The sequence below is a fragment of the Primulina tabacum genome, chromosome 1 (genome assembly GCF_025594145.1).
Source record: "Primulina tabacum isolate GXHZ01 chromosome 1, ASM2559414v2, whole genome shotgun sequence".
Taxonomy (NCBI): domain Eukaryota; kingdom Viridiplantae; phylum Streptophyta; class Magnoliopsida; order Lamiales; family Gesneriaceae; genus Primulina; species Primulina tabacum.
The window spans coordinates 56,927,826-56,939,746 of NC_134550.1; the positions used below are offsets into that span (position 1 = coordinate 56,927,826).

The 11,921-nt window shown below is 34.5% G+C and overlaps 2 protein-coding genes across 2 annotated transcripts; both read left to right on the forward strand.

Moving 5' to 3' along the window:
- The first annotated feature begins 3,038 nt into the window (after nt 1-3,038).
- On the forward strand, nt 3,039-7,716 carry LOC142553130 (common plant regulatory factor 1-like). Its single transcript, XM_075663149.1, is given in 13 exon segments — nt 3,039-3,182; nt 4,401-4,479; nt 4,718-4,762; nt 4,877-4,969; nt 5,077-5,157; nt 5,385-5,545; nt 5,714-5,777; nt 5,916-5,964; nt 6,246-6,496; nt 6,700-6,777; nt 6,905-7,030; nt 7,157-7,282; nt 7,284-7,716. Coding segments are annotated over 12 exon segments (1,203 nt in total). The 5' UTR covers nt 3,039-3,182; nt 4,401-4,419; the 3' UTR covers nt 7,353-7,716.
- A 644-nt stretch (nt 7,717-8,360) lies between these two features.
- LOC142553138 (putative glucose-6-phosphate 1-epimerase) lies at nt 8,361-11,534 on the forward strand. The gene is made up of 8 exons (XM_075663161.1): nt 8,361-9,378; nt 9,536-9,610; nt 9,871-9,927; nt 10,014-10,177; nt 10,400-10,534; nt 10,720-10,822; nt 10,924-11,023; nt 11,193-11,534. Exons 1-8 carry the CDS (start codon nt 9,268-9,270, stop codon nt 11,399-11,401), a joined length of 954 nt encoding a protein of 317 aa, XP_075519276.1. The 5' UTR covers nt 8,361-9,267; the 3' UTR covers nt 11,402-11,534.
- Nucleotides 11,535-11,921: the final 387 nt, after the last annotated feature.

Sequence of the window (11,921 nt, forward strand, 5' to 3'; positions counted from 1 at the left end):
AGAAGACAACGAAAAAAATAAAATGCGGAGAAAATTTGGGCATGATAGTAAATTTTGATAATATGTTTGTAAAATTTACTATGTATACAAACATAAAAAAGGTCAAAATTGAAGTGAAACAAAAAAACTCAAATTAGAAGATTTGAAAGTAATAATTGTCTTAGCCAAAATTCAACTAAGAATACACAATCATTTCGAATGACACATCGTAAATGACATATGAACAACTTATCTTTCATGAACATCCATGTCTATAGTTGTTGCAAATTAGTCATTGAAATATAATCATTGCATATTAATAACAATATATATAGACATATTGTGCTCTCTAATCTTCATTATAAAAACACCATTAAAAAAACACATTGACTTAAATTTATGTCCTCTAAAATGTCTCCATCCATATTCAAATTACTCAGGCGTCAGCTCTAACTCCACAAGTAAAATAACAATCTTTGAATTGATATTTTACATATTCCAAAAGTGTATTATTTATTTCTTATGTTATACTATTTCATTTAAAATTTATAATAATAATTTACTTTTAAATAAATTAGACTCATAAAATAAGAAGAAATTATTTCAAATAATAAATATATTTAAATTAATATTATTATTTATTTCATTTAAAAAATATAAATAAAATTGAAAACATATTTATTTAATGTAAAGTAAGAGTAAAGATTGATGTGGAAAATAAGACCCACTAATAATGAGTGTTAAGTTAAATAAATGTGAGAAAATTAAAGTGTTATTATAATAGATATGATGGGGTATTATAACATCACCAATAAATGTCTTTCCCACTTCTTGTTCTACCATTTGATCATTAGTTGGGCTTATGAAGGGTCCAATATAAAAGGATGGTAGCCCATTAACATATATTTAACGTTAAAATAGACAATTTTTTTAGTTACATCTATCTTTTTTTATATTTGTCATAATAACAAAAAAATTTCAAATTTATTTAAATATTACATATATCTTTTTTGAAGCATGTGAAATGAACAAATAAACACTTTCTCGAAATTTGTGAAAAATGACAAATGAATCCGATGATTTGTAACATTATATCTTAAAAATGTAAGATAATACGAACCTAAAAGGATATCATTTAAGATAAAAGAAAAATTTATGTGAGACGGTCTCACGGATCGTATATTGTGAAACGAATATCTTATTTGGGTAACCCATGAAAAAGTATTATTTTTTATACTTAGAGTATTGTTTTTTATTGTGAATATCGATAGGATTGACCTATCTGACATCTAAATATTCGTGAGACCGTCTCACAATAGATCTACTCTAAGATAAATATAAATTTGTCAAGGTGTCTTTAACTTTAAAATTTATTGAATTTATTTGTTATATTTCATAAAGCTCATTGAGATAAATTCGACATTTAAGCAAGACTAACATTTTTTTGTAAATGTGACAAATCGAGAGAGAGGTATGTGTAATTATCCTTTAAATATTTAATAGAACAAGTTGGAGGTAAATAAATTCAGATTATGATTTGGTTTCTTTGTGCTGATCTTACACGCAAGCGGGAGGTGACGGGGACAGGACAGGCAGCACAGTGGGGAAGAAGAAATAAGCACGTGCTTCGAGCACATGTGGACGACAAGTGAGGGCCCACTGATCCATTATTTGTGGACCCCACTTTGCCCAACCTCTGTTGATGTTACACGTAAGTTCAAGTACTTCTATTTTATTAACTTGACCCCGCTTATTCACGTATCCATTTTTTTTTTCCTTTTTTGAAATAGACACATTCCATCTGATAAGCATGGAACGTGGATTCACTCTAGCCGTTGGATCAGATTTTATGATTGGGAATCTTAAGCAATCAACGATCCACTGCTGGGTAAAATCACAGGGTTCTAAAAAACGTAAAATGCCTCGAAGCGTAAATGTCGATTCCAAGCTTTGCAAACTTAAGCACATTTAATTAAACATTTTAATTATGTTTAATTCATTCAAACCACAATTCAACCATTTTTTCTTGTTTTTCTTCGAAGCGGGGAGTTTTTGTCGAGTTTCAAGCTTAAGCGCGCTTGAACGGAGCTTAAACGGATATTTTAGAACACTGGTAAATCATAATTTATTTGGAATATGTGAAACGAGGTAATTTGAAAAGATGAATTTGAAATTAATGAATTTTTGATTTTATTATTATTATTTATAATAAAATAATAAATTAAAACTTAAATCTAAATCTGATTTATTTAAATGTTATTAATATAATGTAATTTTAAATGACAAGTTATTGATTAAATTTGAAAATAATCCTAATTAATATGAAAAAATAATGACTATCTGGGGCCCAGTCCGGATCCGAAAGGCTCCATCAAATCCAATTAATTTGACAGTTTCCAAAACACTACCTCCGGCCTACACTTATTGCTGGCGTCATATTTTATTTTATCGAAAATAATTCGATTAATATAATATATCGCTGAATTTAACCTGGATAATAAGAAATAAAGTGGGCCGAATTGGAAGCTGGCTAATAGGCCGCGTAGATCGAGCCAACTGCAGACACGTGTTCGGTAGAAGATGAGTTGGAATAAATATCATCAAGCCAGCTCGAATTTCTTGGTGCCAGCTCACCAACTTCTTCGTAGTTTCTACAGTCCGCTGCTTTTGATGACTTGATTTTCACTTTTTTTTTTAAAAAAAAATTTATTATTACATCTGGCCAGCAAACACGTTCAGCTCATCTTTACAAACTATATCATATAATTAATAATGGACTCCAGATAGTTTATAATATCATATTTCCGATGTCTGATACGAAACATTTCGTTGACTATATAATGAAATTTCGGAGTAATATAATTTCATAGTTAAATCAATCGATGTAATTTACAATGTGTTGAAATAAAACCAATTATGGGAAATAAATGCGTTTTGATATTAAAGAGAAAAATAATATTAGTTTGTATATTTATTTATATATGCAAATATTCAGCCACATGGATGTATACGGACAAGTTATTGCGAAGGTGACACGTATTGCGTGACGTGGTTTGGTGCCTTGGCGTAAGCCTTCACTTTCTTCCCGTCTTCCCATCTCTCTCTCTTTTCTGTCTGGAAATACTCCTGCTTAGAGAGAGAAAAACATGTTTGCAGTTTAGCAGCTAAATAGCTTTCTTCTTTACTGGTCGCTTCGAATTGTGGTAATTCTATTTTTGGGTTTATTTTATGGTTACATATTCTGTGGAATTATTGTGGTTTTCTTTTGTTAATGCTGGCTGATCACAGTGCGTTTTTTCCCGGTTCAGTTCATTTTATGTGAATTTCGAGTTTCTTGTCGTGATTCTGCGGCTGATGTTTTTCTTGGAGTGAAATTTGAATAATTCAGTTTAAGAATCTAGACTTGAAAAAGTGAAGATTTGATTTTTGATTTATCTGATCAAGAAAGGGTATATTTCGTAAAACAGTTCATATATGAACGTCTGAGTCGTGGGTGTTGACAGTCGCTGGTGGGAAACCTTTCGGATCCTTGGTTTTTGGAATTTTGGTGGTTGATGAGGGTAGATTTGTCATTACATCCTTGGTTGTCTTGGAGTGGAAAGTCTAAAACCAAAAGCAATAGATGGTTGGATGGAAGTGGTGGAAACTGGAAAGACGAGAGAGTCCCTGTTGGCTCTTCTTCTCTGTAGAGCCGTTATCGGGGGCAATTCGACCGACCGGTTCAGTGAATAACTGCGATTTTTTTTTGTGACACAATAGTTGAAATTAATACTCAAAATTTTGTACACGTTGTTACACAATGGTCATCGTGATGGGAATTAGAGTTCCTTAGTTTTACTTTCCTTCTCACTTCGAAGGACTAATCTTTGACTGTGATGGAGAATGAAGTAGCAACATAGTATTGTGTTGCAATTCATCACCTATGGGACTGGACATGTGAGTCGTGTGACAAGTTCTAGGCTCTGGAATGAGAGCACTTCTACTCCATTCATGTGGTCTCAGCACAAATGAAGACGGCTTGACCTTTGTTCTTAACATTTTTCGTATATTATCGTTTCAACCATCATAGGTTGCATGGTTTTGGTTTGATGAATTTCAATAATGAGCTTGGAATGAATTCAAACCTGTGGATTTCATGTATGATATATCTGAATTCTATTATTATATGATATGGATGGAAAGATGATGAAAGATTTTGTCAAGGACTTGAAATCCAACATGGGTAGTACGTAAGTTTGAAGTTCTATTGTGGTCATCTAATAGTTAGTTACTTGGCTCAAATTGCGATAGTATAGCTGGAGTTTTGTGCATCTGCTTGCACTACGATTTGATTTTTTAAATCATGGAAGCATTCCATATTTGCAGAAATTGGTGTTAGTCATCTCATTCGGCTGTATCCTTTTTTGCTACCATGTTTGCAGGCTCTAAGTATCAGATATCATGGAAGATAGCAAAGACAGGAAGCCTTCCAACCCGATAACGATAGTTGCACCTGCAATGGTGAGCATCTTAAGTATCTTAGTAGTTAAAGAAGGTCATACAGGAATTTCTTGTTGAAATCTTTCTCTATTTGCTGTTGGATTTCCGGAAGATATTTCTGTAGGGATTTGGACAAATCTGAAGTATTCATATAAAGACTAATGCTTTTAAAAAAATTTATTCTGTGATTGTTTTACATTTTTTATGTAATCATATCACGATGATCTCTAAGTAGATTTTCAATGTGACCACATTTCAGGACCAGAATGGCATTCATGTCTATCCTGATTGGGCTGCAATGCAGGTATCTGCATTAGCCATGAATTATGTTTCTTTAAATTGTGGTTAATGGTGCAAAAGTTTCTTCTCATAAATGTTTAAGGATTTTTGGCAACGGTTACTCTCAATTAATTTCCAGGCATATTATGGTCCTCGACTTGCTCTACCTCCGTATATAAACTCGGTCGCTACTTCTCATGCTCCTCCCCCTTATATGTGGGCACCTCCTCAGGTATCACTTAGACTTTTGGGGTGCAAAGGCCAATCTTATTTTTAATCAATTAGTTAAGTAGTCTACTAATTTAGATTTTGTTATGATTCATGCTTGAACCCTTCCAGTCTATGATCCCTCATTATGGAGCTCCATATGGTGCATTTTATGCTCATGGAGGAGTTTATGCACATCCTGGAGTTCATATAGTAAGTTCCGCATATTATTCGACTCAGAATTTTTGCATCGGTCATCATTCATATGTGCACTTTGTAGTACTCTTTTAAATAATGAAGGGCATTTCACCCACTCGTCTCTGGAGTGATATGGGATTATTTTATTGTCTCACTAAGCTCCACGGTTATTCGGTTGTGCAAGATAAAAGGTTCAAACAAGTGTCCCAGAACTATATCTGATGATGTTGTGTGGTTTATAGGGTGGTACTGCTTTGAGTACGGACAAGCCTGCCAAAACATTCGGGAATCTGGACGGAAACTTTGTGAAGCAGTTGAAAGAATTTGATGGTTTCGCAATGTCAATAGGCAATGGAAATAGTAATAATGATGACACTGCAGGTGGCCACAGAGTTACGAAAAGGTATATGGACGACTTGAATCCAGGACATTAAAATTTAGGGTTAATGTTGCACCAGTAGTTTAGCATTTTCCACAAATGTAACAGATACCATCTGCTTTTCGTCTAATGGTCTTTCCTACCTTACCTGTTAAATGGACTGAAGTGCCAAATTTGGTTCAAATCATGCAGTGAGGAGACTGAAGCTTCTAGTGATGGAAGCAACGCGAATAACAGTAACAGTAAAGCTACGTTGGTGAGGGAACCCTCCCCCCCCCTCTTCCTCTCTCTCCCTCTACTGTATTGAATTCCACCTGTTATATAGTTTTATGCTATTTATTTGCGTTGTTTGGAAAGTGTTCGACCTGTTAAGTTTTCTCTGTTAATCTAATAGGATGGTCCAAGCGGCAAGAAAAGAAGTCGACAAGGATCTCCTAACAGTGGTAAGCTTTCTTATGTAAAACCATATGTCTTGAGTGTAATCCATCCCATCAAATTAACCCTCATCCCACATGGATCATGCAAAATGGAGAGGATAAGCCTGTTGAAACTCTCCAGCCACTCTTATCCTGATTTTATATTGAACTCGGACCACTAAATACACAGGCTTGCCATGATAAGATGATCCCTACACATGTTTCTTGTGAGATTTTTAGTTAGTTGAGGTGGCTACGGAAGTTAAATTTATTAGAATTCATGCTCAATCCAAACTTTAACCTGACAGCGGCTGGGAGTGGCAAAGATCGGAAACAGAGCAGAAGTATAGTACCTGGTGCGGCTGCAGGTCAAGGCTCTGAGAAAGTGAAAGATGTAATTCTTTCAACTAATGTGCAAACAGAATCAAATGTCGATATGAACAATGTCGATATGAACACTGCGCTGGAACTCAAGAATCCTTCTGATTTTAATGTATCCGGTCCCACAACTCCAACCAATGTTCAGCAGCCGTTGATCCCAAGTGAAACTTGGTCACAGGTGTGTTTTGAATGTTTTATAGCTTCTCGATGTCGCTCTCTTCTTTGAACATGCCTCGTGCCTTACCGTTTATCAATGTTAATATTATTTTTAATCAAATCATGCATGACATGATGTGTAGTGTTCCCGTGGGTGCCACTTTGTGAACTTTTTGATATATACTTTTTAGTTTCATCATAAAAAACTGGAATTTTGGGATGCAGAATGACCGCGAACTTAAACGGGAGAGGAGGAAACAATCTAATCGAGAATCTGCTCGAAGATCAAGACTGAGAAAACAGGTGGGGTAAATCACAAGCTTTAGCTACTTTAACAAGATCTATAAGATCTGCCCACTAAGTGATTCCTTTTCTGTCATGTCTTCTGTTTTGTAGCTTCTAATATCACCTCAACATTTTCTTTGTACAGGCGGAGGCCGAGGAACTAGCAATTAAAGTTAGAGCACTGACTTCCGAGAATACATCTCTCAAAACCGAGTTCAACAAACTAATGAAGAACTCCGAGAAACTGAAGCTTGAAAACGCTACTTTAATGGTACTGACTTTTTGTTGCATTCGGTCTCTATTTAGTATTTATTGATGATCAATCAATTTCATGTTACACACACACACACTCTCATATATATTTACCCAAAATATAAGACTCTGATCTAATCCGCAGGAAAAGCTAAAAGATGCTAAAAAGACGTCTAATTTTAGGCTGAAACCGGTTAGCACGGTGAACCTACTTGCAAGAGTGAACAATAACTGTAATACTACCGACAGAAGCAACGAGGATGGTGACTCAGTACGATAATACAAGTCCTGGAGCTAAGCTTCATCTGTTTCTTGATACTATTCGAGGGCCGTTGCTGTAGCTGCTAGCTTTCCAAGAGCACAGCTCTCTTAAATCATTTTTAACAAATAGCAATCAAATGCAAAGTGATATTAGAACTCGAAACTCTAATTTATTCACTGCAACTATCATTTGTCTTGGCAATCCCGGCATGCGTTTTTAAGGTTGGATGCTAAGGATTAGTTGATTTATATATGTAAGAAGAGAAAGACATGACATCTGATAATATATACTTGTGTAAGAGCTCTTAAACAATGGAGGTGATTTTCTGGGCTTGCCCTAATTTGGTGTTCTTTAATGTATCATTGATATAGATTTAATGGAGAGGTAAACCTTGGGAATTATTTAGCATCTACCAGTGAAATGAAACCCCTCCATTTCTTAAAGTAGTTGTCCAGTCACAGGGATTAGGGATGACAACGAGTCGGCATGTGAATCTGGGCGGGTTTTGGTATTCCACTACTTGTTCCGAACCCGCCCACGCTATATATATAAATAAAAAAAAATAAACATATAAGTATATATATACATGTATATATATTATTAAATTATTTGTATTTTTATTTATTGAGTAGCCTATATCATCTCCATAATTTTAGTTCATAATATTTTATTTTTGAAATAATTTTATTTTATAATGTTGTGTTTAAAATTAAAATATATAATTTCATTTTTTTTTTGTTATGAGTTGAATATAATTAATAAATTTTAATTTTGTGATAATAATTTTTCCCTTAAATATCACTAATATAAATTTGGAAAGTAAACTTGGTAATTTTTAAAGGTGTTTTTTTTTATTTCCTTCCAATTATTTCAAATTATTATTTTTATCGTGTTTCAGAACCTGACAAATTTTATCCAGTTTATATTTTATGCTCTTTCTTCTTTCCAAAGTTAATTATTTTTTCGCCTATCAAATCATTTAAGTTACGTAGCAATTTTGACTCCAATAATAAGACTCATTTAGATTAGCTGCTTTTTTTTGGACCTGGTTAGATTTTCTAACGATATTTTTGGATAAAGAAAATCAAATTTCTCGAATTCGCCTCGACCATTTGTACAATCACATGTACTTACACGTATCCCCACCTCCTACTATTTCCTCGGAGGGAATAAATTCAGTCTATCAAATAGTTAATGGTTTTTACTTTATAATGTATCTTTCACATCGTTAAGGATCGATGAACATAGAGTTGACACCGCTCTTCGGTATTTTTGTGTGCATTGTATGAACCTGCATTTTTGTGGTTCTTTTTTTTGGAGGTTGATTATTTGTTCGTTTTGTTGAGATGGGCTTTCTTGAATCTGTAAAAGTTTAAAGCTTTATGCACAGTAGCTGTTTGTGAAGCCATGAGCGGTTTCGTTTGAAGTCCAACGAATTGCAGTGAAATTTTGTGGAGTCGACGGAGGTTTGATTCTAGTTAAGCGTTATCGGTGTTGTGGGATTTGGATACGAATTTTGAGTTGGGGGGGTTTTGTTATTCGGTTTTAACTGTTTTATGGGTGTTTTGTAAGATTTCAATGGGGTGCATTTGTACGTTTGGGTAAGTTTTGTGCTTCATTTGATCGTTTAGAAGGGTTTTTATGGGTTTTTCTGAGAGATTTGGTACGATTAAAATTTCCGTGGGAGAACGCTAAATCTATATTGTAGTGGAATTCGGGTGGTAAAGGCATATCTGTTGATCTGTAGAATATTTGGGAAGTTTAAGGTCCATGGGTTTTAGAGAAGCTGAGGTAGTTTGTTGAAAGCCGTAGTGGAAGGCAATAAATTTGCTTTATTAGCTGGCGAAATTCTCACAAGAAAGGTGTTGGAGATAGCTTGTACCCTTTGGTGTTATTACCATTCCAGAGGTTAAGTAGAACTTTGGGTAATTAGTTATTAATTCGGTGACTTGACTACAAAAAAACACATTTTCTTAGCTCCTGCATTTTGAAGAATGGGGCATCCGGCAGCAGTTTGGGACCATAGAGCGGCATTTGAACTAACAAAGGACTGGAATGGGATCGACCATGTTGTGCTTCGGAATCCTCAAGGAGCATCTGCACAAGTAGTTTTCGTGCTTCTTGCTCGTTGATGCGATGTTTTTTGCATACGAAAATCTATGACATTGTGTAACCTTTCGTTGATTCGTTTGATTTTAACTTCAATCTGTTTGCATCAGCTATTTTCTTGAAGTTGTAGTTTTCTGTGTGTGAAAAATTCAGGTCAGTCTGCACGGAGGACAAGTGCTGTCATGGAGGAATAATCGAGGTGAAGAACTTCTATTCACCACTAGTAAGGTGAGGTTTCTTTCAGGATGTCGACCAACTTTTTTAATGCAAAAATTATTTTTCTAACATCGAAGTTGTGTAAAAAATGAAGATTTTTGGACAAACCTTTTCTAGCAAGCCCGGCAGTTGATGTATTGACAAATGACTTTAAAGGAGAGAAAGGCGAAATAGATTATTATATACACGTATTAACAATACGGTTTCCTTTAGTTGCATCTTAGTGTTGTCAATAACGACATCCCTCTTGTCGGCTTTCAAATATTATGTAGGCCATATTTAAGTCTCCAAAAGCAATGCGAGGAGGAATCTCTGTTTGTTTTCCCCAGGTAAAACATTGAATTAAATGCATTTATCTTGTATGATTTAAGGACTATGTGATACAAGTTGATATATGTATCATGGAATGCTTTAGTTTGGAAACTGCGGATCTATAGAGCAGCATGGATTTGTGAGGAACAGAATTTGGACAATCGAAAATGATCCTCCTCCTTTGCCCCCAAACGACTCCCTGGGTAAATCCTTCGTTGATTTACTGCTAATACCAGCTGAAGAAGATCTGAAATGCTGGCCTCATAGGTAAACTTTTCAAGTTATGAGCTTGGTATTTTACTTTTCGTCTAATTGTGCTGTGGCATATTTGAAACCTTGATAATTTGATCAGGGATTTCGATTGATTGTAAAGTAAGGAAGTGGACAATAATTTATTATAGATAGCACCTTAAAATATTTTGCCTTGTGAGTTCATGTTTGATTAGCAGAGGGATATTTCCTGTCCTAAGATATCATCTTTTTGACCAGTTTCCAGTTTCGTCTTCGAGTGTCTCTGGCATCAAATGGAAACTTGATACTGATATCTCGCATCAGGAACATGGACGAGAAACCTTTCAGCTACTCTTTTGCTTATCATACCTATTTATCCGTTTCCGACATAAGGTAAACTAGTCCTTGAAATATCCCATTCGTTATTCATATTCCATGAGGATACATAGTGTGACATCTGTTCATTTCATCATTTCATTTGCAAACAGTGAACAATGGGTTGAGTTGAAATTGTTAATAATTATGTAAAAATTCTGCTTGGCATTATTATATAATATTCTTGTATGATACATACACAGTGAAGTGAGGATAGAAGGTTTGGAAACTCTGGACTACTTGGACAATCTTTGTCAAAGAGAACGATTTACTGAACAAGGCGACGCCATTACATTTGAATCAGAGGTGCCATTTCTTCGACACCCTTCATAGGTTCAGACACCTCTATCATTGACACACACATTGCACAATCGTTTCTCTGGGAATATTTTCTTCTGGCTTTTCAGGTAGATCGGGTTTATCTCAGCTCTCAACAATGTGTTGCCGTTCTTGATCATGAGAGGAAAAGAACGTATATTATGAGAAAAGAAGGGCTACCAGATGTTGGTAAGAAACAATACGTCTCCACACGAAGATGAATTTGTTATGCTGACAGCTATTTTCTTTATTTTCGAGCATCAAATGGATCGAGAAATTAATTTTCGTATATGGCAATTATCCACTTCTTGAAACCTTAAAACGTGAACTTTCCCAAACCTGTTATTTTTTCGTGTAGCCGTATGGAATCCATGGGAAAAGAAATCAAAAGCCATGCCAGATTTTGGTGACGAAGAATACAGGCAGATGATTTGCATCAATGGAGCATCATTCGAAAAGAACATCACTTTGAAGCCAGGAGAAGAATGGACGGGGCGAGTTGAGCTTGCAGCTGTACCTTCGAGCTTTTGCAGTGATAACCTTGATCATGGTCTCGGTTTTTTCTGATATTTGTGTAGATTCAAAACAATAAAAAATCTGTTTCATTATATTGTCAATGCTTAGTCCTAGTTAGTATTCCGAGATGGCTTCTATTTGAGAATCATTTCGATTTCTTTTTTTTTCTTTTATTTTTTACCCAAACTTGGTATGGTTATGTGAATTTTATTGGAAAAATATAGCCTATTTAGTGCATTGAAGTTATGGTATATCATTGATGGCAAAGACCAAAGAGATTAAATTAAATATAGGCACTCTTTCTTCTAAATTCCTATGCAGAAAATAATATATAAACAATAAATTTTAAAAAATTTCAAGGAAATACTCCTATATTGTGTGATATCAATATACGTATTCTACATTGAATATAGAATCTGTATTTAATAATAATATATGAATCCTCTAAGAAAATAGTAAACTTTTGTAAATCAAAATATGTCACACGTGTGCTGTAAATATATTCGCAGAGATCTTCATGAATGCTCACATTCTTTATAATATTATATATTATATGTTATGTAAATATTTG